This window comes from Polypterus senegalus, chromosome 10, assembly GCF_016835505.1.
Source record: "Polypterus senegalus isolate Bchr_013 chromosome 10, ASM1683550v1, whole genome shotgun sequence".
Taxonomy (NCBI): Eukaryota; Metazoa; Chordata; class Cladistia; order Polypteriformes; family Polypteridae; genus Polypterus; species Polypterus senegalus.
This window is the reverse complement of record NC_053163.1, coordinates 143,316,491-143,331,153: the sequence shown is the minus strand read 5'-3', so window position 1 is coordinate 143,331,153 and position 14,663 is coordinate 143,316,491. Positions and strand designations below refer to the sequence as shown.

At 41.6% G+C, this 14,663-nt stretch overlaps 1 protein-coding gene across 1 annotated transcript in view; it reads left to right on the top strand.

Annotated features, from left to right (window-relative positions):
• onecut3b (one cut homeobox 3b) overlaps window positions 1–14,375 on the top strand; it is a 108,937-nt gene extending 94,562 nt beyond the window's left edge. Inside the window, exon 2 of the mRNA XM_039766928.1 lies at window positions 13,991–14,375. Coding sequence (XP_039622862.1) covers window positions 13,991–14,283 — 293 coding nt within the window. The 3' untranslated portion in view covers window positions 14,284–14,375. The remainder of the gene's footprint in view (window positions 1–13,990) is intronic.
• The last annotated feature ends 288 nt before the right edge of the window (window positions 14,376–14,663 follow it).

The following is a 14,663-nucleotide window of genomic DNA, read 5'->3' as shown; positions in this document are numbered from 1 at the left end:
ATTATTAGAATTTATTAAGTGATGCAATGGTTAAAAAGATTATTCAACACCGTGCAGGTTATCAGAGAATGCTTTCTCCTTAATTACAAGAGTTCAATCCTTCATCGCAGCAACATGCAAACTGAAGTGCATTGTCCTCCAGGTGACACTCCTGGGTGTGTCTTGTGGTGTTCTCAGTGCCCTTCCTAGTGGTGGCCTCTGTGCTCAGGGCACATGGGAGATGAAACAGTCTGAGGTGCTCTGTACAGGTGGGTGACAGTTCTCCAGATGCAAAAACTCACATAAAGCTCTACTTTTTCTTTTCAATCAATTTTTAATTCATTTTCATCAAGCCACTCTTTTCAGAATGTTAGAATATTAGAAGAATCTAGACGAGATAAAGCCATACAGCCCAGCAACGCTCATCAGTCCTATCAATTTAATTTTTCTAAAGAAACATCAAGTCTAGTTTTGAAAGTCGCTAAAGTCTTATTGTCTACCATGCTTCTTGGTAGCTTATTCCAAGTGTCTATGGTTTTAGTTACAAGCTAGTTTTTATGTGGATGAATATGTAGAAGCCATCACTAATAGTGAGCAGTAGTACTGCACCCCAATGTATTTTGTCACCATTTTCAATTACTTTGTGCTTTCATTTGCACATGTTGCTGAATGAAACTGGCAGCATATGCAGGTATGAATAAGCTCAGTCACCGGTAAGCAGCTTGATTGGCAGTTGATGTCTAATGTCTTATAAATGTGCCTGTTATAAATAAAGCCGGTGGGAAAAAGAGGTGACATTCTTAGTGATCTCTCAGCAAAGACAGCACATGTCACCAAATGTAACTGGTGTCACAAACCACTCGGTCACATGTAAGCAGCTCGATCAGTAGTAGATCCTACACCTTGTAACTCCTTGTATACTAAGTATGCCTTGAGTCATGCTGTCGTAGGGAAGACAAGTGCTGGGAGGAGGAGGAAATCCTTATAAGTAATCCCTGTAGAACAGCACATCTCTGCTTAGGCATCAGTCGTCATTTAGTAGCAAGTTTTCCTGCCATCTTTATGTGTTTTTGCATTTTGTGAAACTATGAAGTACAGTAATATTGCTTCACTGACATTTAACTAATAAGTTTATTTCTTTAAAATGATTAATAAAGCATGCATTTTTTAAAGCAGTATTTTTGCTTTGATATACATTTTCAGTGCAAGTTGCAACTGAAATTCACAAATTATGAATGTTGGCAGGACTGGAACTCATTTATAACCTCAGGGCCACCATTATATATATCATAAAACAAAATGAGGTGTTGGGGTTCATGGCAAATCCTTGTTTAATTCTAAAAAAAATAAGACAAATCAATTTTATATTCGGAATAATTGCTTCCTGTGACTGGGTTTTGAGCTTCCAAGAACACAGCTCTGCCTCTCTTGGACACCAATAAACGTAATTTTCAGATAGTGGACGTTCCAGAAGGAGCAGAGCATTCAGTGTCATGCCAGAAATAACATCACACTTCTTCCTGGTTTTCTTCCTCTGAACTAAAGGTGAACAAGGAAAGGCTATTAATGCTGGTGTTCCACCACTCCCAACCTCCATTGTTCCTAGCTGATTAGGGTCCAAAGACAATCCCTAGGTGCACATGTTTGACAATATATACATATATGTGTAAAGTATTATACACATATATCATATTGTAAGGTGCAAATTAGGGAAAGGAGAAGAAAATAAAAATTGGGGTGCCAACTGTACCACCCTTTTTATTGCCAAAGTTAAAAAAAAAACCTGAACAATGGTGCACCAGAAATAAGGAGCAACCACTGCCTTCGACGCCTCTGCAGCTTTTCAAACCTTTCATCTTTCTTGGGTTGTTACATCATGAGGGTCAGCGTTCATCAGACTGAGATACCATCTTCCAGGAGCCCTTGAATTTATGTTGTCCCGACTATTTGTGGATTCAGAAAGTATTCAGACCTTTCATTTTCTGCCCACTTTATTGAGTTGTACATTTAATTTTAAATGGATACATTTGCCATTTTTGTCCATCAATCTACACTCAATTAGCTATAACGACAAAATGAAAACATGTTTTCAGAAAGGTTTGCAATTGTATTAAAATCAAAAACTGAAATCTGTCATTCATAAGAGTATTCAGACCCATAGGTGAGTACTTTCTAGAAGGCAGCAATTCTAACTTCAAGTCTACTTTGATCTCTACAAGTGTTGCACACCTGTATTTGGACAGTTTATCCACGCAAGCTTCAGTTCCTTTGGATTGAATAGAAGCGTCAGTTAACTTCTATCGTCAGGTCTCTCCACAGATGTTCCATGAGGTTTAAGTCTGGGTTTTGGCTGGGCCACTCAAGGACAGCATTTCCTACTCCTGCCAATAAAGATTTTGCCACTTTCCCAACAGACTCCAAGCTTTATTCCCTTTTGCTGAAAATCCTTTCTTTTAACTTCATTCTGTAAGCACTTCTTACATTTCTTCCCACCCCCAATGGATTCACTTCCCTGCCAAGCACTAGTCGGTCTTTAAACCAGAGACCCCATGTGAGAGCTCCACTCAGTTCCATCGGCTGGCCCTACCACTTCAGAGGGGCTTGCCTATAATGGACACCAAGGCCCCATATATACCAAGTGACTGCCAGTTGCCCACAATAAACCTCACTTTATATATGAGGAAACCCCCTTCAGAGTTGGCAATGGTTAAGAAAAACTCATCTCCCTTTTCATTACGGACCACAATGGGAGATCAGCAACCTGGAGGGAGATACTTCACATCTTAAATGGATCTCATGGAGACCTCCCAATGAAATACAGTTAAGGCTGTCAGGGTAAATGGTCATCCAGGTCTTCTTCTAAGAATCAATTCACTTAGGCTTTTTCCACACTACCACTTTTTTTGTTTAAAAACACAGACAGTGGTCTTCATTTTTACCTTTCATCCATGATGCTCATTTTTAACCCTTAAAAGCTGTCTCTCTCTAGAGTCATATACTATATTTCTGAAAATGGTAGCTCAGTATTGCAGTGTTTTGGGGTGAAAACAGAGACTCTAATCACGTTCTGGTTGGTTTTGTGCCCATTGCGTGGCCCTTCCCTGATTGGATCATGCTCATTACATTTTCTCAACAACTTTACTCTCAACTCTCAACTTTATACTCTTGTGTTACTCAACAATTCCACCTTATGGTCAGAAAAAAAAAACATATTTCTGTTTTTCATATTTGCCATAGGGCAGCACAGTGGCACAGTTAGGAGACCTGGGTTCGCTTCCCGGGTCGTCCCTGCGTGGAGTTTGCATGTTCTCCCCGTGTCTGCGTGGGTTTCCTCCGGGCGCTCCGGTTTCCTCCCACAGTCCACAGACATGCAGGTTAGGTGCATTGGCGATTCTAAACTGTCCCCAGTTTGTGCTTGGTGTGTGGGTATGTGTGTGTGTGTGTGTGTGTGTGTATGTGTGTGCGCGCCCTGCCCAGGGTTTGTTTCCTGCCTTGCGCCCTGTGTTGGCTGGGATTGGCTCCAGCAGACCCCCGTGACACTGTAGTTAGGATATAGTGGGTTGGATAATGGATGGATGAATAGATCATATTTGCTATTGCTGCTCTCCATGTGTAAATACAAGCTGCAAATGAATGTCCAGCGTGGAGTATACCTCTTCTTTCTGTCTGAACGAAGCACACATACACAGTATATGTGAATGACAATGTGGTGTGTTTTTGCGGTCATTGTGTGGGTTAAGTTAATTTTGTAAATGATGTGAAAACGAAATGAAAATTGATAAGTAGTGTAGACATAACTTTAGTCTCTCAATCTCCTTTTCTATGAAGGTCAGATGAAAAAGTCCTGGGAATCCTCTTATGACAGATACCATGGCATGACGTATTGATGCATGACGTATACAACACTGAAAGACCTCAATTTCATGGTTTTGCTCCTTTTCTATATTTAGATTAGATTAGATAAACTTTATTAAACCCATGGGGAAATTCAAATGCATACTGCAGTAGAAACATCCATCCATCCATCCATTTTCTAACCCGCTGAATCCAAATACAGGGTCACGGGGGTCTGCTGGAGCCAATCCCAGCCAACTCAGGGCACAAGGCAGGAACCAATCCAGGGCAGGGTGCCAACCCACCGCAGGCAGTAGAAACATAAAAAACAAAAGGTACAGAGCACATAATACAGCCAATCCATCAATAAACAAATTAATAAAATTAACTTAACGAGTACATCAGGTGGAGGCATTGAATTGCCTGATAGTAGTCAGGCAGAAAAGACCACCCAAGGCGTTACTTAATACATCATGGAGGAATGAACCTGTGGCTAAAAGTGCTCCAAGAGAGCACCTCCTGAAGGGGACGGAGGGGATTTTTCATGATGGCATCCAACTTTGCCACCATCCTCTTTTCCATGATAGCTTCCAGTTTTTCCAAGGTTTGCCCTGTGATGGAGTAGGCTTTCCTGATAAGTTTGTTCAGGCATTGTGCTTCTTTTGAGCTCAGTAGGCTTCCCCAGGAGACTGAAGCGTAGGACACCACACTGGCTACTATGGACTGGTAGAACATTTCCAGCAACTTGCTGCATACATCAAAACACCTGAGCCTCCTTAGCAAGTACACTCTGCTCTGGCCCTTCTTGTCCAGCGCCACTGTGTTGTCACACCAGTCCAGTTTGTTATTCATGTTCATTTATCTACATAGATAAAATTATAAGCCTTTTGGATGTCTGTTTGTTTGTCTGCTTGTTTGATAATCATACAACAGTGGCCGAACAGATTTTCATGAAGTTTTACTTTTGTCTTGCCTTTGGTCCAACTTAAAATATAGACGATATGTCATATTTGGAACAGGGATTAAAATACGAAGTGGGCAACTCAAATTTGGGGACCAATATTCCCATCAGGCATCAAGAAAGTGATGGAGCTGAGGCAAGGACATCGTCATCAGCACGCATAGCGTCTTCTTCTCATCTAGTCTGGATAACAGTTTTAATGTATCTCTGGATTACAGCTTTTGTCTAATACCACATCTTTTTGTTCCATCATGGCTTGAGTTTAGCCATGCTGAATTTCTCGAAGACAGTTTTTTCACGTCTATTTATACTGGCAAAGCGCCGTGTTTCAAGTAATATAGTAATATTAACAAAGGAAAAATTCAAAACAATGTTATGATTCTTGTCCTTGTTTCACAATTTCTCCTTGTGATGGTTTATTAATTATTTTCAGATGATGTCTCATTCATTTTGCTTTCTTCCCGTCACCACCATTTTGCCCTGCAGTAGCCCGCATCATCTCTATGATAGAACAGATGGAGCCATAATTATTTGCTTATAATTATCTGATGGATTCCAAATTGGAACCTTGCACATTTTGCCTTCTTTACTTCTGATTTTGACTTTATGACTCCTGACTTATTGCTTCTGTTTTTTTCTATGACAGTTGTTGATCACAGTTTGGTTTTGATGCTTGGTCTCTCTCTCTGTCTTTCCTGCCTTAATTAAGAACTTCTCTCCTGGTCATTCCTCTCAACTTGGTTGCATCCTGGTGCCACCTTAACCTAGAAGGAGTGTCTTTACAGGCTCGTATAAAATGAACAGTGTGCTCATCACAAATTAATAATGTGTGTGTATTTAAGTGTGTGTGTGAGTGTGTGATTTCACCTTCTCTCCTTCAGAGTCCCCATCTCTATCTCCGAGGTTATCAGACTATCACTGCTGTTTTGGAGAAGCCCTTTTATTGATAAATCTTTGGATGAGGAAGAGGCAAGTTTTAAAGTTCTCGATTCTCTATGGTATTTTTCTCTGAGAGTAGAAGAAGGAGACCTTTTGGGTGTTGGGCAGTTACAGAAATAATCCCCCTGAAGAGAAGATCTATAACCACACCCTTGACGTAATTTTCCTTCTCCCTGGTCAGTAGCTGTATTCTGTGTTTACTCGCTCATCGTTTAATGTTATACATCTTTGTCAGTAAGTCTTGCCAACTGTTGCCAGTTCCAGATCTGCCATGTCATTTAGCAGGCTTTGTTTCTTTGCTGATGTTACTTTGTATTGTATACACTACTCCATATTCCTGTCTCTGGTTATTCTTTGATTTATTGTATGCTGGATCACATTTTTAGGAATGCCATTGACTGCTCGCACCCTAATGCCAGGCATTCGCAAAGAGATTTTGGCACAATTGGAAGCCAACTTTGCTGTTGATGACTGATTTTCTGAGTCAGCTCTCTTTTCTGTTTCATCAGCCATGAGCAGTAATGAAAGGGGTTGTGATTCTCAAACGCATTCGCTTACAATCAGAAGAACTTCTGTCACATCAGAAATTTCAGGTGACTGTCTTGTAATGTGGGCAGAGTCACAGGCCCATTTTCCGATATTGGTGTAAAATTCACACATTCTGTATTGGGTATTGCCATTGTTATGCTCATTTGTCATATAGTGACAAATAAACAACTAAACAAATAACGATGATAAAAATATCTTAGGAAATGTTTACTGGAAGACCCCGAAATAAAAACACAACGGTAAACTACATAGACTACATACCTTTAATTCTCTCAGTAAAAAAGATAGATCATATTGTTTGCACTTCACCCATCCACGTGTCCAGTTGTTAATGTACAATAATGTAGCTCTTTGTCGACATTTTGAGAAGTCTGACGCCATATTGTTTTTTGAATGGTGTGGTTGAGAGAAGAAACTACAAGTTGGCATCAAAGCTGTTGTCCTCGGTTAATTCCAACAAAAATCTTTTCTTTAGAAGAAATAATAATTAGGGCCACAATGTGCGCCAACAGATAGCTTCTGCAAAATATTACCATCAGGCTGGATAAATAAAGTTCTCAGCGAGTAACTCCATCCTGTTTTGGGTTCCGTGTAAAACTGAATGCCTTCTCCCTTCACCAGGGGGATTTATAGCTTGGGGACCTGAAGGGGCAGAGTCAAATTCCTTCAATGGGTGTCGTCTCGGAATAAGAGAGGATAATGTTAATGCCAGCACCCCCTCTCAACCCAAAGTGCTATCACATACAAGTGATGAGCCCAGTGAGTAGTCCACAGATGCGCATGCATGACAATGGTTGAAACTGTCTGTCTGGGCCACAAATAGTCTGAGCACCCACGTCAAGGCACGTCAATCGGACCAAACGTGTCCGTACAGTTTGAGCACACATATGACAGACAACTCTGTCGTGCAGTCTGAGCAGCTGCTTCATCATGGTTTCTTAAAGTCTCACAGCATGAGCAAACCATGAACTCTTAAGACATTTTGGTGTCCAGGCCCAGATGGTTTTTTCACTTATTTTAGGGGTGAAGATTTTGGAGATGAAATTCTCCAGACTTTGCTAAGCATTCTAATGTTAAATATGATCTTTTGGGAGGCTCAAGGCACTTAATGGACAAGGCAGCCGTGTGTCTGGATTAAACTTAATGGTAATTCATTAAAAGGTGTTTCTCATAAATGCCTCGTGAAGAGACAGCGTGAAGAGTATTTAAATGAAAAGAAGGGTCGAAGGACCCCTCTTGACAGGAATTTTCCATTAGATGTGCATCCAGGATTCAAGCAGTTACTAAGCTGCAGACCTGTGGCAGCCTACAGGAATTGGAAACCAAGCAAAAGCTCCAACTGTTAACAGAAAATCGAAACATGTAAAAGTTCCTAAACTTTGGAGGCAGCAGCTGGCTTGCCTCACGTTGCTCCAGTTCAGCCATATTAATGTTCATTTCCAGTTTAGTAACATCAGTGGGTGTTTTTCCCCCCTACGGCAAAGGCAGAGAGAAAGCAGACTTGTCTCCGAGGGGAGAAGCTTTAAGGAATGGGCCCAGTGGTCGGCCGTGTAGTCTCTCTCTCTCTCTCTCTCTCTCTCCCTTCGACTTTCATGAGCTCCCTTTCCCCGTTTTGCAGCTGTGCCATTCAGTGACCTCTTGTTCTCCAGCTGAATGTACCAGGGATTTCAAGTAGGGGGCTGCAGCTTTCATTTATTTCACTTTGCTGTTTGTTGTTCATGAGCTTGCAAATGGAAACCAGTGTCTAAACACACAGTCTCCTCAGAGCAGCTGAAGAGTCCTGCCCTTGCAACGTCCTTGAGGCGATTGAATCGGCTTGATAAACATGCTATGTTCCAGTCCGCCCCCGCTCCCCTGAGCCTCCCCCGGCCTGCAGGCCTGCGTAGCATGCAAATCTAGGCCTGCCATTGATGTTTGGCAGCTATAGGCTACCGTAATGCTGGGATTAGCTTGCTTTAATGCTGCGTGTCTCACCTTCTGCACGGCTCGATAGACAATCCGGTCTATACGGCATTAATATTGAATCAAAGTGCCACGGCGGGGCTCTGCAGACACGGCACAGCAACACAGTCTCAGCCAATTTGTGAAGAATAAGAATTCTACAGATAATTGTGCTACTTTAAGGTACGCCAGCCAAAAATAGGAGCTCAATTGGAGTTCATGTTAATGTAATGGGGACCCTACATAAGGGGTACATCGGCTCTTTAAACCCTATAATAAGCAAGCCTGAATACCATCAATGGCACCCTGATGTTGTGAGGTGAACAGGGAGAGCTGTACTCTGCAGATTGATCTGTAAAAGGGCAAAAGATAGGTCAAACCAAGACATTTTGTCAAATATCGGGTCTCTCTTCGAAAATGTCGCTGGTCTCTGCATGGCTTTATTGAGGGAACATTTGTTGTGGGTTCAGAATGTTAGCTGTAGAAAATCTTTGAGAGGTCAGCCATCACAGTCCATGGTCATTAGCGTGTGAAGGCGTCCTCTGGGGAAACATTTATAAGTGTATGAAAACTCCTGTTCCCTACCTACATAAAGTTTAGGAAGTGAGTAACATGATGAGATGGACGTTCAAGGGAATGGTGATTTATGTTGGGATGTGGTTGTTCTGATAGAACTTCGGCATCCTTGACCATAGTCGACAAGATCTGCTATAGAGATTTACCTCCCGTGGTTTTAATAGAAAATGCAAAGACAGTTGCTCCATACATCCAGTGTGTTTACGTGTGCTTCAAAAACGCGATTATTGACGGAAACCTGATCTCCAAAATGCAATGTCAACCCTTATTCCGATTAGAGAAATTAGGTTATCGGCCTCTGATGAGGCAGATTTCTCTGTGAATAAACTGACTATGTGGCCATGCAAACCTTTCAACGGGTTAATGTTGAGGATTTTGTAGTCTGCACATGTCCGTTGCACTCTGTCAGGCTGCTCATGGGTTAGCTTCGGACACACTATCAGGAGCCACCGGTAGAAGAGTCCACAAAATACATTTCTAAAGGCAAATGTTTGGGTGATCCCATTATTCCTTCTCTTGGGTGAAATATACTGCTCAAAAAATTAAAGGAAAATTTAATCATCCCACTCTAACGCCAAGTCAATGAATCTCCAGGGATATCAGTCTGTCTAGTTAGAGTGCATAAGTGATTGTGAATCAACTTGACCTGCTTTGGAGCAAATGAAAGTTGCAACGGGTACTTTGCAGAGGCAACAGTAAGACAATCCCTGAAAAGGGAATGGTTTTGCAGGTGGTGTCCACAGAAAATTGCTCTCTCCTTATCCTTCCTGACAGATTCTTCTCTAGTTTTGCGTTTTGCTAGTGTCCTTGTCACTACTAGTTGCATGAGGTGGTACCTGTAGCCGATTCAGGTTGCACAGGTAGTCCAGTTCCTCCAGGGTGGCACATCCACACGTATTGTTGCAAGAAGGTTTGCTGTGTCTCCCAGCACGGTCTCACAAGCATGGAGGGCATATCAGGAAACAGGCCATTACACAAGGATGTTTAACTCTCTTTTAGAAAGTTTATTGACTCTAGAACTTTTTGACAAAGGAGAACTCGAGAAGATCACTTGTGCATGTAAACCAGATTCCTGCCTTTACCTGATGATTGACCTGTACATGTAAACACACTGATTGATGTTGGTGTCTTGTTGTCTTTTGTGAATAATTAAAACATGAATAAAGGATTTCAATGGTGTTTTTGTCTCTCCTGTGGTCAACAGAGTAGCATGACCTGTTAAGTTTGCTTAACAGTTGTTTACTAAAACAGTTTTCTGTTTATTACTGAACATGAACTTTTCTGGAAGGTTTGAGGAAAATGATGCAGGGTCTCTAATATTTTTCAAATATTACAAAACCTGTTGACTGTTATCCCATCTAAAATGTGTTGGCCTGCCTCTTGTAGCAAAGATAGAGAAAAAGCAGAATCTCAGATGGGAGATTCTTTAAAGAATGGGCCAAGTGGTTAGCAGCATAGTTTACCCCTTTGACGTTTGTACCACCAGTTACGCTGCTTACTATCAACAAGCAGCAGCCGTACCACATGCATTTCAGAAGAGGTCCTCCTGAAGCTGAGCATGGTCAGGCTAGGTAAGTACTTGGATGGAAGACCATCTAGGAAAAGCCTGGGTTGCTGCTGTTAGGGTTGTTGGTGAGGCCATGAGGGGGCACTTATCCTGTGGTCTGAATGTCGATCCCAATGCCCCAGTGCAGTGACAGGGCCACTGTGCTGTAAAAATGGTGCCATCCTCCAGATGAGATGTGTAACCTGACGTCCTGACTAAATTGCCCACCTCAGCCTAATCATTCCGACCTCCTAATCATCCCCCATCTCTAATTGTCTCTCCTTCTCACCACTTCACCATCTAACAGTTAATATGTGACGAGCGTACTGATGCAAAAATGGCTGCCATCACATCATCCAAGAGGATGCTACACATTAGTGGTGGTCGAAGTGGCTCCCCACTCACTATGTAAAGCATTTTGAGTAGTGAGAAAAGTGCTACATAAATGTAAAGAATTAATAATTATTACTATTATTATTAATGACATGGATGGTGATCGAGGACTGAAAAGAATTTCAAGATAGCCCACCGAATTTATGGCTAGTGGACTTTTGTTGGGAGCCCGTAACACCATCTTTCTTTGAGGTTTGTGGGTTACATGCCAGGTGTACGTCCAATCATTTTAGCTTCTCCTGTTTGGGGTCACAGGGATTCAAACCTGGCTATACAGTCCACTAGGTGGTCCTCAACCATGGAAATGTGGAGAACTTGCAAACTCCACACTCCACACATGTATTTTAATAGCTTTCCCTTCTGTTTTTTGATTAAAGGAGATGGTTGTTTGGTACAGTATAAGACAAAATAAGGAAATAGAGAATGTTTTAAGGCTACGTTACACTAGACAGCTTTTCCAGCAATTTTTAGTCATAAGCTTTATGTACATTGCGTAATGTGACATACTCATCCAGACACTTCTTAAAGGTCTCTATAAGTTTGTTCCATATTCCCAGTGCTCTTTAAATCTTTATAAAAATGAAGATTTATTAACAAGGATAAGATGAGATGATTCAGCAGCAGTGACATCATGGTGGCCCAGCCTCCAGGAGCTCCACCCACAAACAACAAGGAATGAACAGCATTATATAGCAGTATATAAAGAAAAAATAATAAACAAATCATACAGAAATACCATAAATCATGAAACATAATAATTCAAACATGACAGAAATAACCGCAAAACAGAAAATACATTCAAGACAGGAAAAGAAAAGACATGGCTCAAATACGACATATTAAAAAGCTATCTGAAAATCCGGATGATTCAAAAGTCAAGGTCTCCATCCTTTATACATAATAACCCATAACTCTGCACAAAATGGCAGTGATCATGAAATCCAAGGTGGTGTCACAGGGCAACACCGTAATTTTTTAAAGCGGTTAAAACAATCAAATGACAAAAAATGGATTTAGCAATGATGACAATAGATACAGAGAAAAAAAAAGGAAACACAAAAATGGTGCAACAAAAAATCAGAAACTGCACCAATAAGTGCCAATCATACATTCTCCTAATGTAGCTTTGTCCCCAGTAAGCTTGAATTCGATTAAAGCCTATGGCACATCACATGACTTCTAGTCGCTGGGGATGTCAGACTTGACAACTGCAGTTCCTGATCTCGTCACGAGACCAAGTCAGTTTACAGAATTGAAAATCACTGGACATACCAAATTTAATGGCTGTGTGCCGACTTTCCAGCACAATCGTGCTCTCTGCTTTTGTCTGACAGGTAACAGCATGCTGCCTGACAGAGCTGGTGCTATATGAAGGGTTAACAGCAAGTTCAGCCATAATGTTTTTTTTCTATAAAATACTAAAACATGATACATTAGATGGCCAAGCCTCTCTTCTTGCTAGGGCTGCTGCTATTTTTAATATATACAGTATAAGTGATTTAGATAGGAATATAAGTAACAAGCTGGTTAAGTTTGCAGACGATACCAAGATAGGTGGATTAGCAGATAATTTGGAATCCGTTATATCATCACAGAAGGACTTGGACAACATACAGGCTTGGGCAGATTTGTGGCAGATGAAATTTAATGTTAGTCAATGTAAAGAATTACACATAGGAAGTAAAAATGTTAGGATTGAATACACAATTGGCGGTCAGTCGAGAGTACACCTTATGAGAAGGATTTAGGAGATGTAGTGGACTTAACACTGTCATCTTCCTGACAGTGTTCAGAAGCCATTAGGAAGGCTAACAGAATGTCAGGTTATATAGCGCCTTGACGTGTGGAGTACAAGTCACAGGAGGTTATGCTCAAGTCTTTATAACACATCTGGAGTCCTGTGTGCAGTTTTGGTCTCTAGGCTACAAAAAGGACATAACAGCACAATAAAAGGTCCAGAGGAGAGCGACAAGGCTGATTCAGGGCTATAGGGGATGAGTTATGATGAAAGATTAAAAGAGCTGAGCCTTTACAGTTTAAGCAAAAGAAGATTAAGAGGTGACATGACAGAAGTGTTTAAAATTAGGAAGGGAATTAGTACAGTGGATCGAGACGGTGACATTAAAATGAGTTCATCAAGAACACGGGGACACAGTTGGAAACTTCTTTACACAAAGAACGATAGACACTTGGAATAAGCTACCAAGTAGTGTGGGAGACAATAAGACGTTAGGGACTTTCAAAACTCGACTTGATGTTTTCTTGGAAGAAATAAGTGGATAGGACTGGCGAGCTTTGTTGGGCTGAATGGCCTGTTCTCGTCTAGAGTGTTCTAATGTTCAAATGTTCTGTTTGTGAGGTCCAAAACACCTGCATTCTGTTCCCTCATTCCATCATTATGTGGATTGTACTTCATGCTGTGTGCTGATTGATTGTCACCTCTCATTAGGTGTAGATCTACCATCAGGGTGTTCTGGGTGCACGCAAGGGGCCTTTTCACCAAATATCCTTCACTCCCTGAGTGTTCCTGTGTCAGATCACCAAGGGGGACCATCCTCCACTGACTAGGTGTCTGCAGGCTGTGTTGTTAAAAGTAAAATCAACTCTCTGACAAGGAGCTCTATTCATTATGTCACCCAGGGGCCTTTTGGGGTCTTAATCTGGGCTTGGCTGTCACACACACAGAGTATGCCCCTATGAATAAAAACGTTATTATGTCAGAGTGAGTCATCGGGAATAATAAAATAACAAGTTACATTTATAGAGAGCCTTTTACAAACTGAAGGGGGAGCATAAAGATCACAAAGAAGACAAAAGTTCATCGAAGAGGAAAGTTTTAAAAGATTTAAATGTGGAGAAAGAGGAGCCATCTCGGAGAGACTGAGGAAGAGAGGGGCCATAACACTGAAGGACCTGTTTTATTCCATGACTGACCTCCACAGGAGTGTGCCATTAACTGCCTACAACTTGCTAAGATGAAGGCTACGACTGAAAATCATAGGAATAGTTGTCTAGTGTGGCATGGCCTTTAGTGGGTCTAAAAAGCTTTGTAAAGTTATAATGATGCATCCTATACTGAACCTTACCGGAAAAGGTTTGTGGATTGATTATTCACAAGTGCTAACTTCATAGGCGCTTTAGATCATTGATTTTTCAAGACCAAATTGTTACTTTTATTTCAGCATAAACAACAATTTAACTGCCATTTTGTTATATAACCCAATTTTTCCTGAAACCAACTGAATGTTTTGTTTTTATTTCCTTTCTCCCAGCCTGCAAACGCAAGGAGCAAGAGCAGCACAAAGACCGCAACCTGGTCCCCAAGAAGCAACGCCTGGTCTTCACGGATCTGCAAAGGCGGACCCTCATCGCAATCTTCAAGGAGAACAAGCGGCCTTCCAAAGAGATGCAGATGACCATCTCGCAGCAGTTGGGTCTGGAGCTCAACACGGTCAGCAACTTTTTCATGAACGCCCGCCGCCGCTGTGTGGACCGCTGGCATGACGACCAGACTGGGAGTCCTGGGCAGTCAGGTGCTTCCACCAGCACTTTCTCGAAGGCCTGAGAAGGGGACGAGCCAGCCGCCGAGGGCTCAGTGCAACTCAAAGCATCTCCATCGGAGCACCTCTAGCTTTCCAAACCTGCAAAAAAAAAAAATGCCGACAAAGACTCCTCCTTTCCCATGTAGTCAAAAAAAAAAAAAAAAAGAGAATGAAAAGCAGAATTTATAATTGTATTATTTCAGCAGGCCAGGACCCAATCACAAAACGTCCCAATACATGAAGAATCCAAGTTAAAAAACGAACCAGCAAGCGGAGTGATGTCAGCTGTTGCAGTTACACTCCAGGTGCTGTAGGTGGCAGTGCTCTGCAAAAACAGAGAATCTTTTTTTTTTTTTTAAAGAAATGCACAACTGCGCCATCTGGAAAATGTTGAGTGAAACTG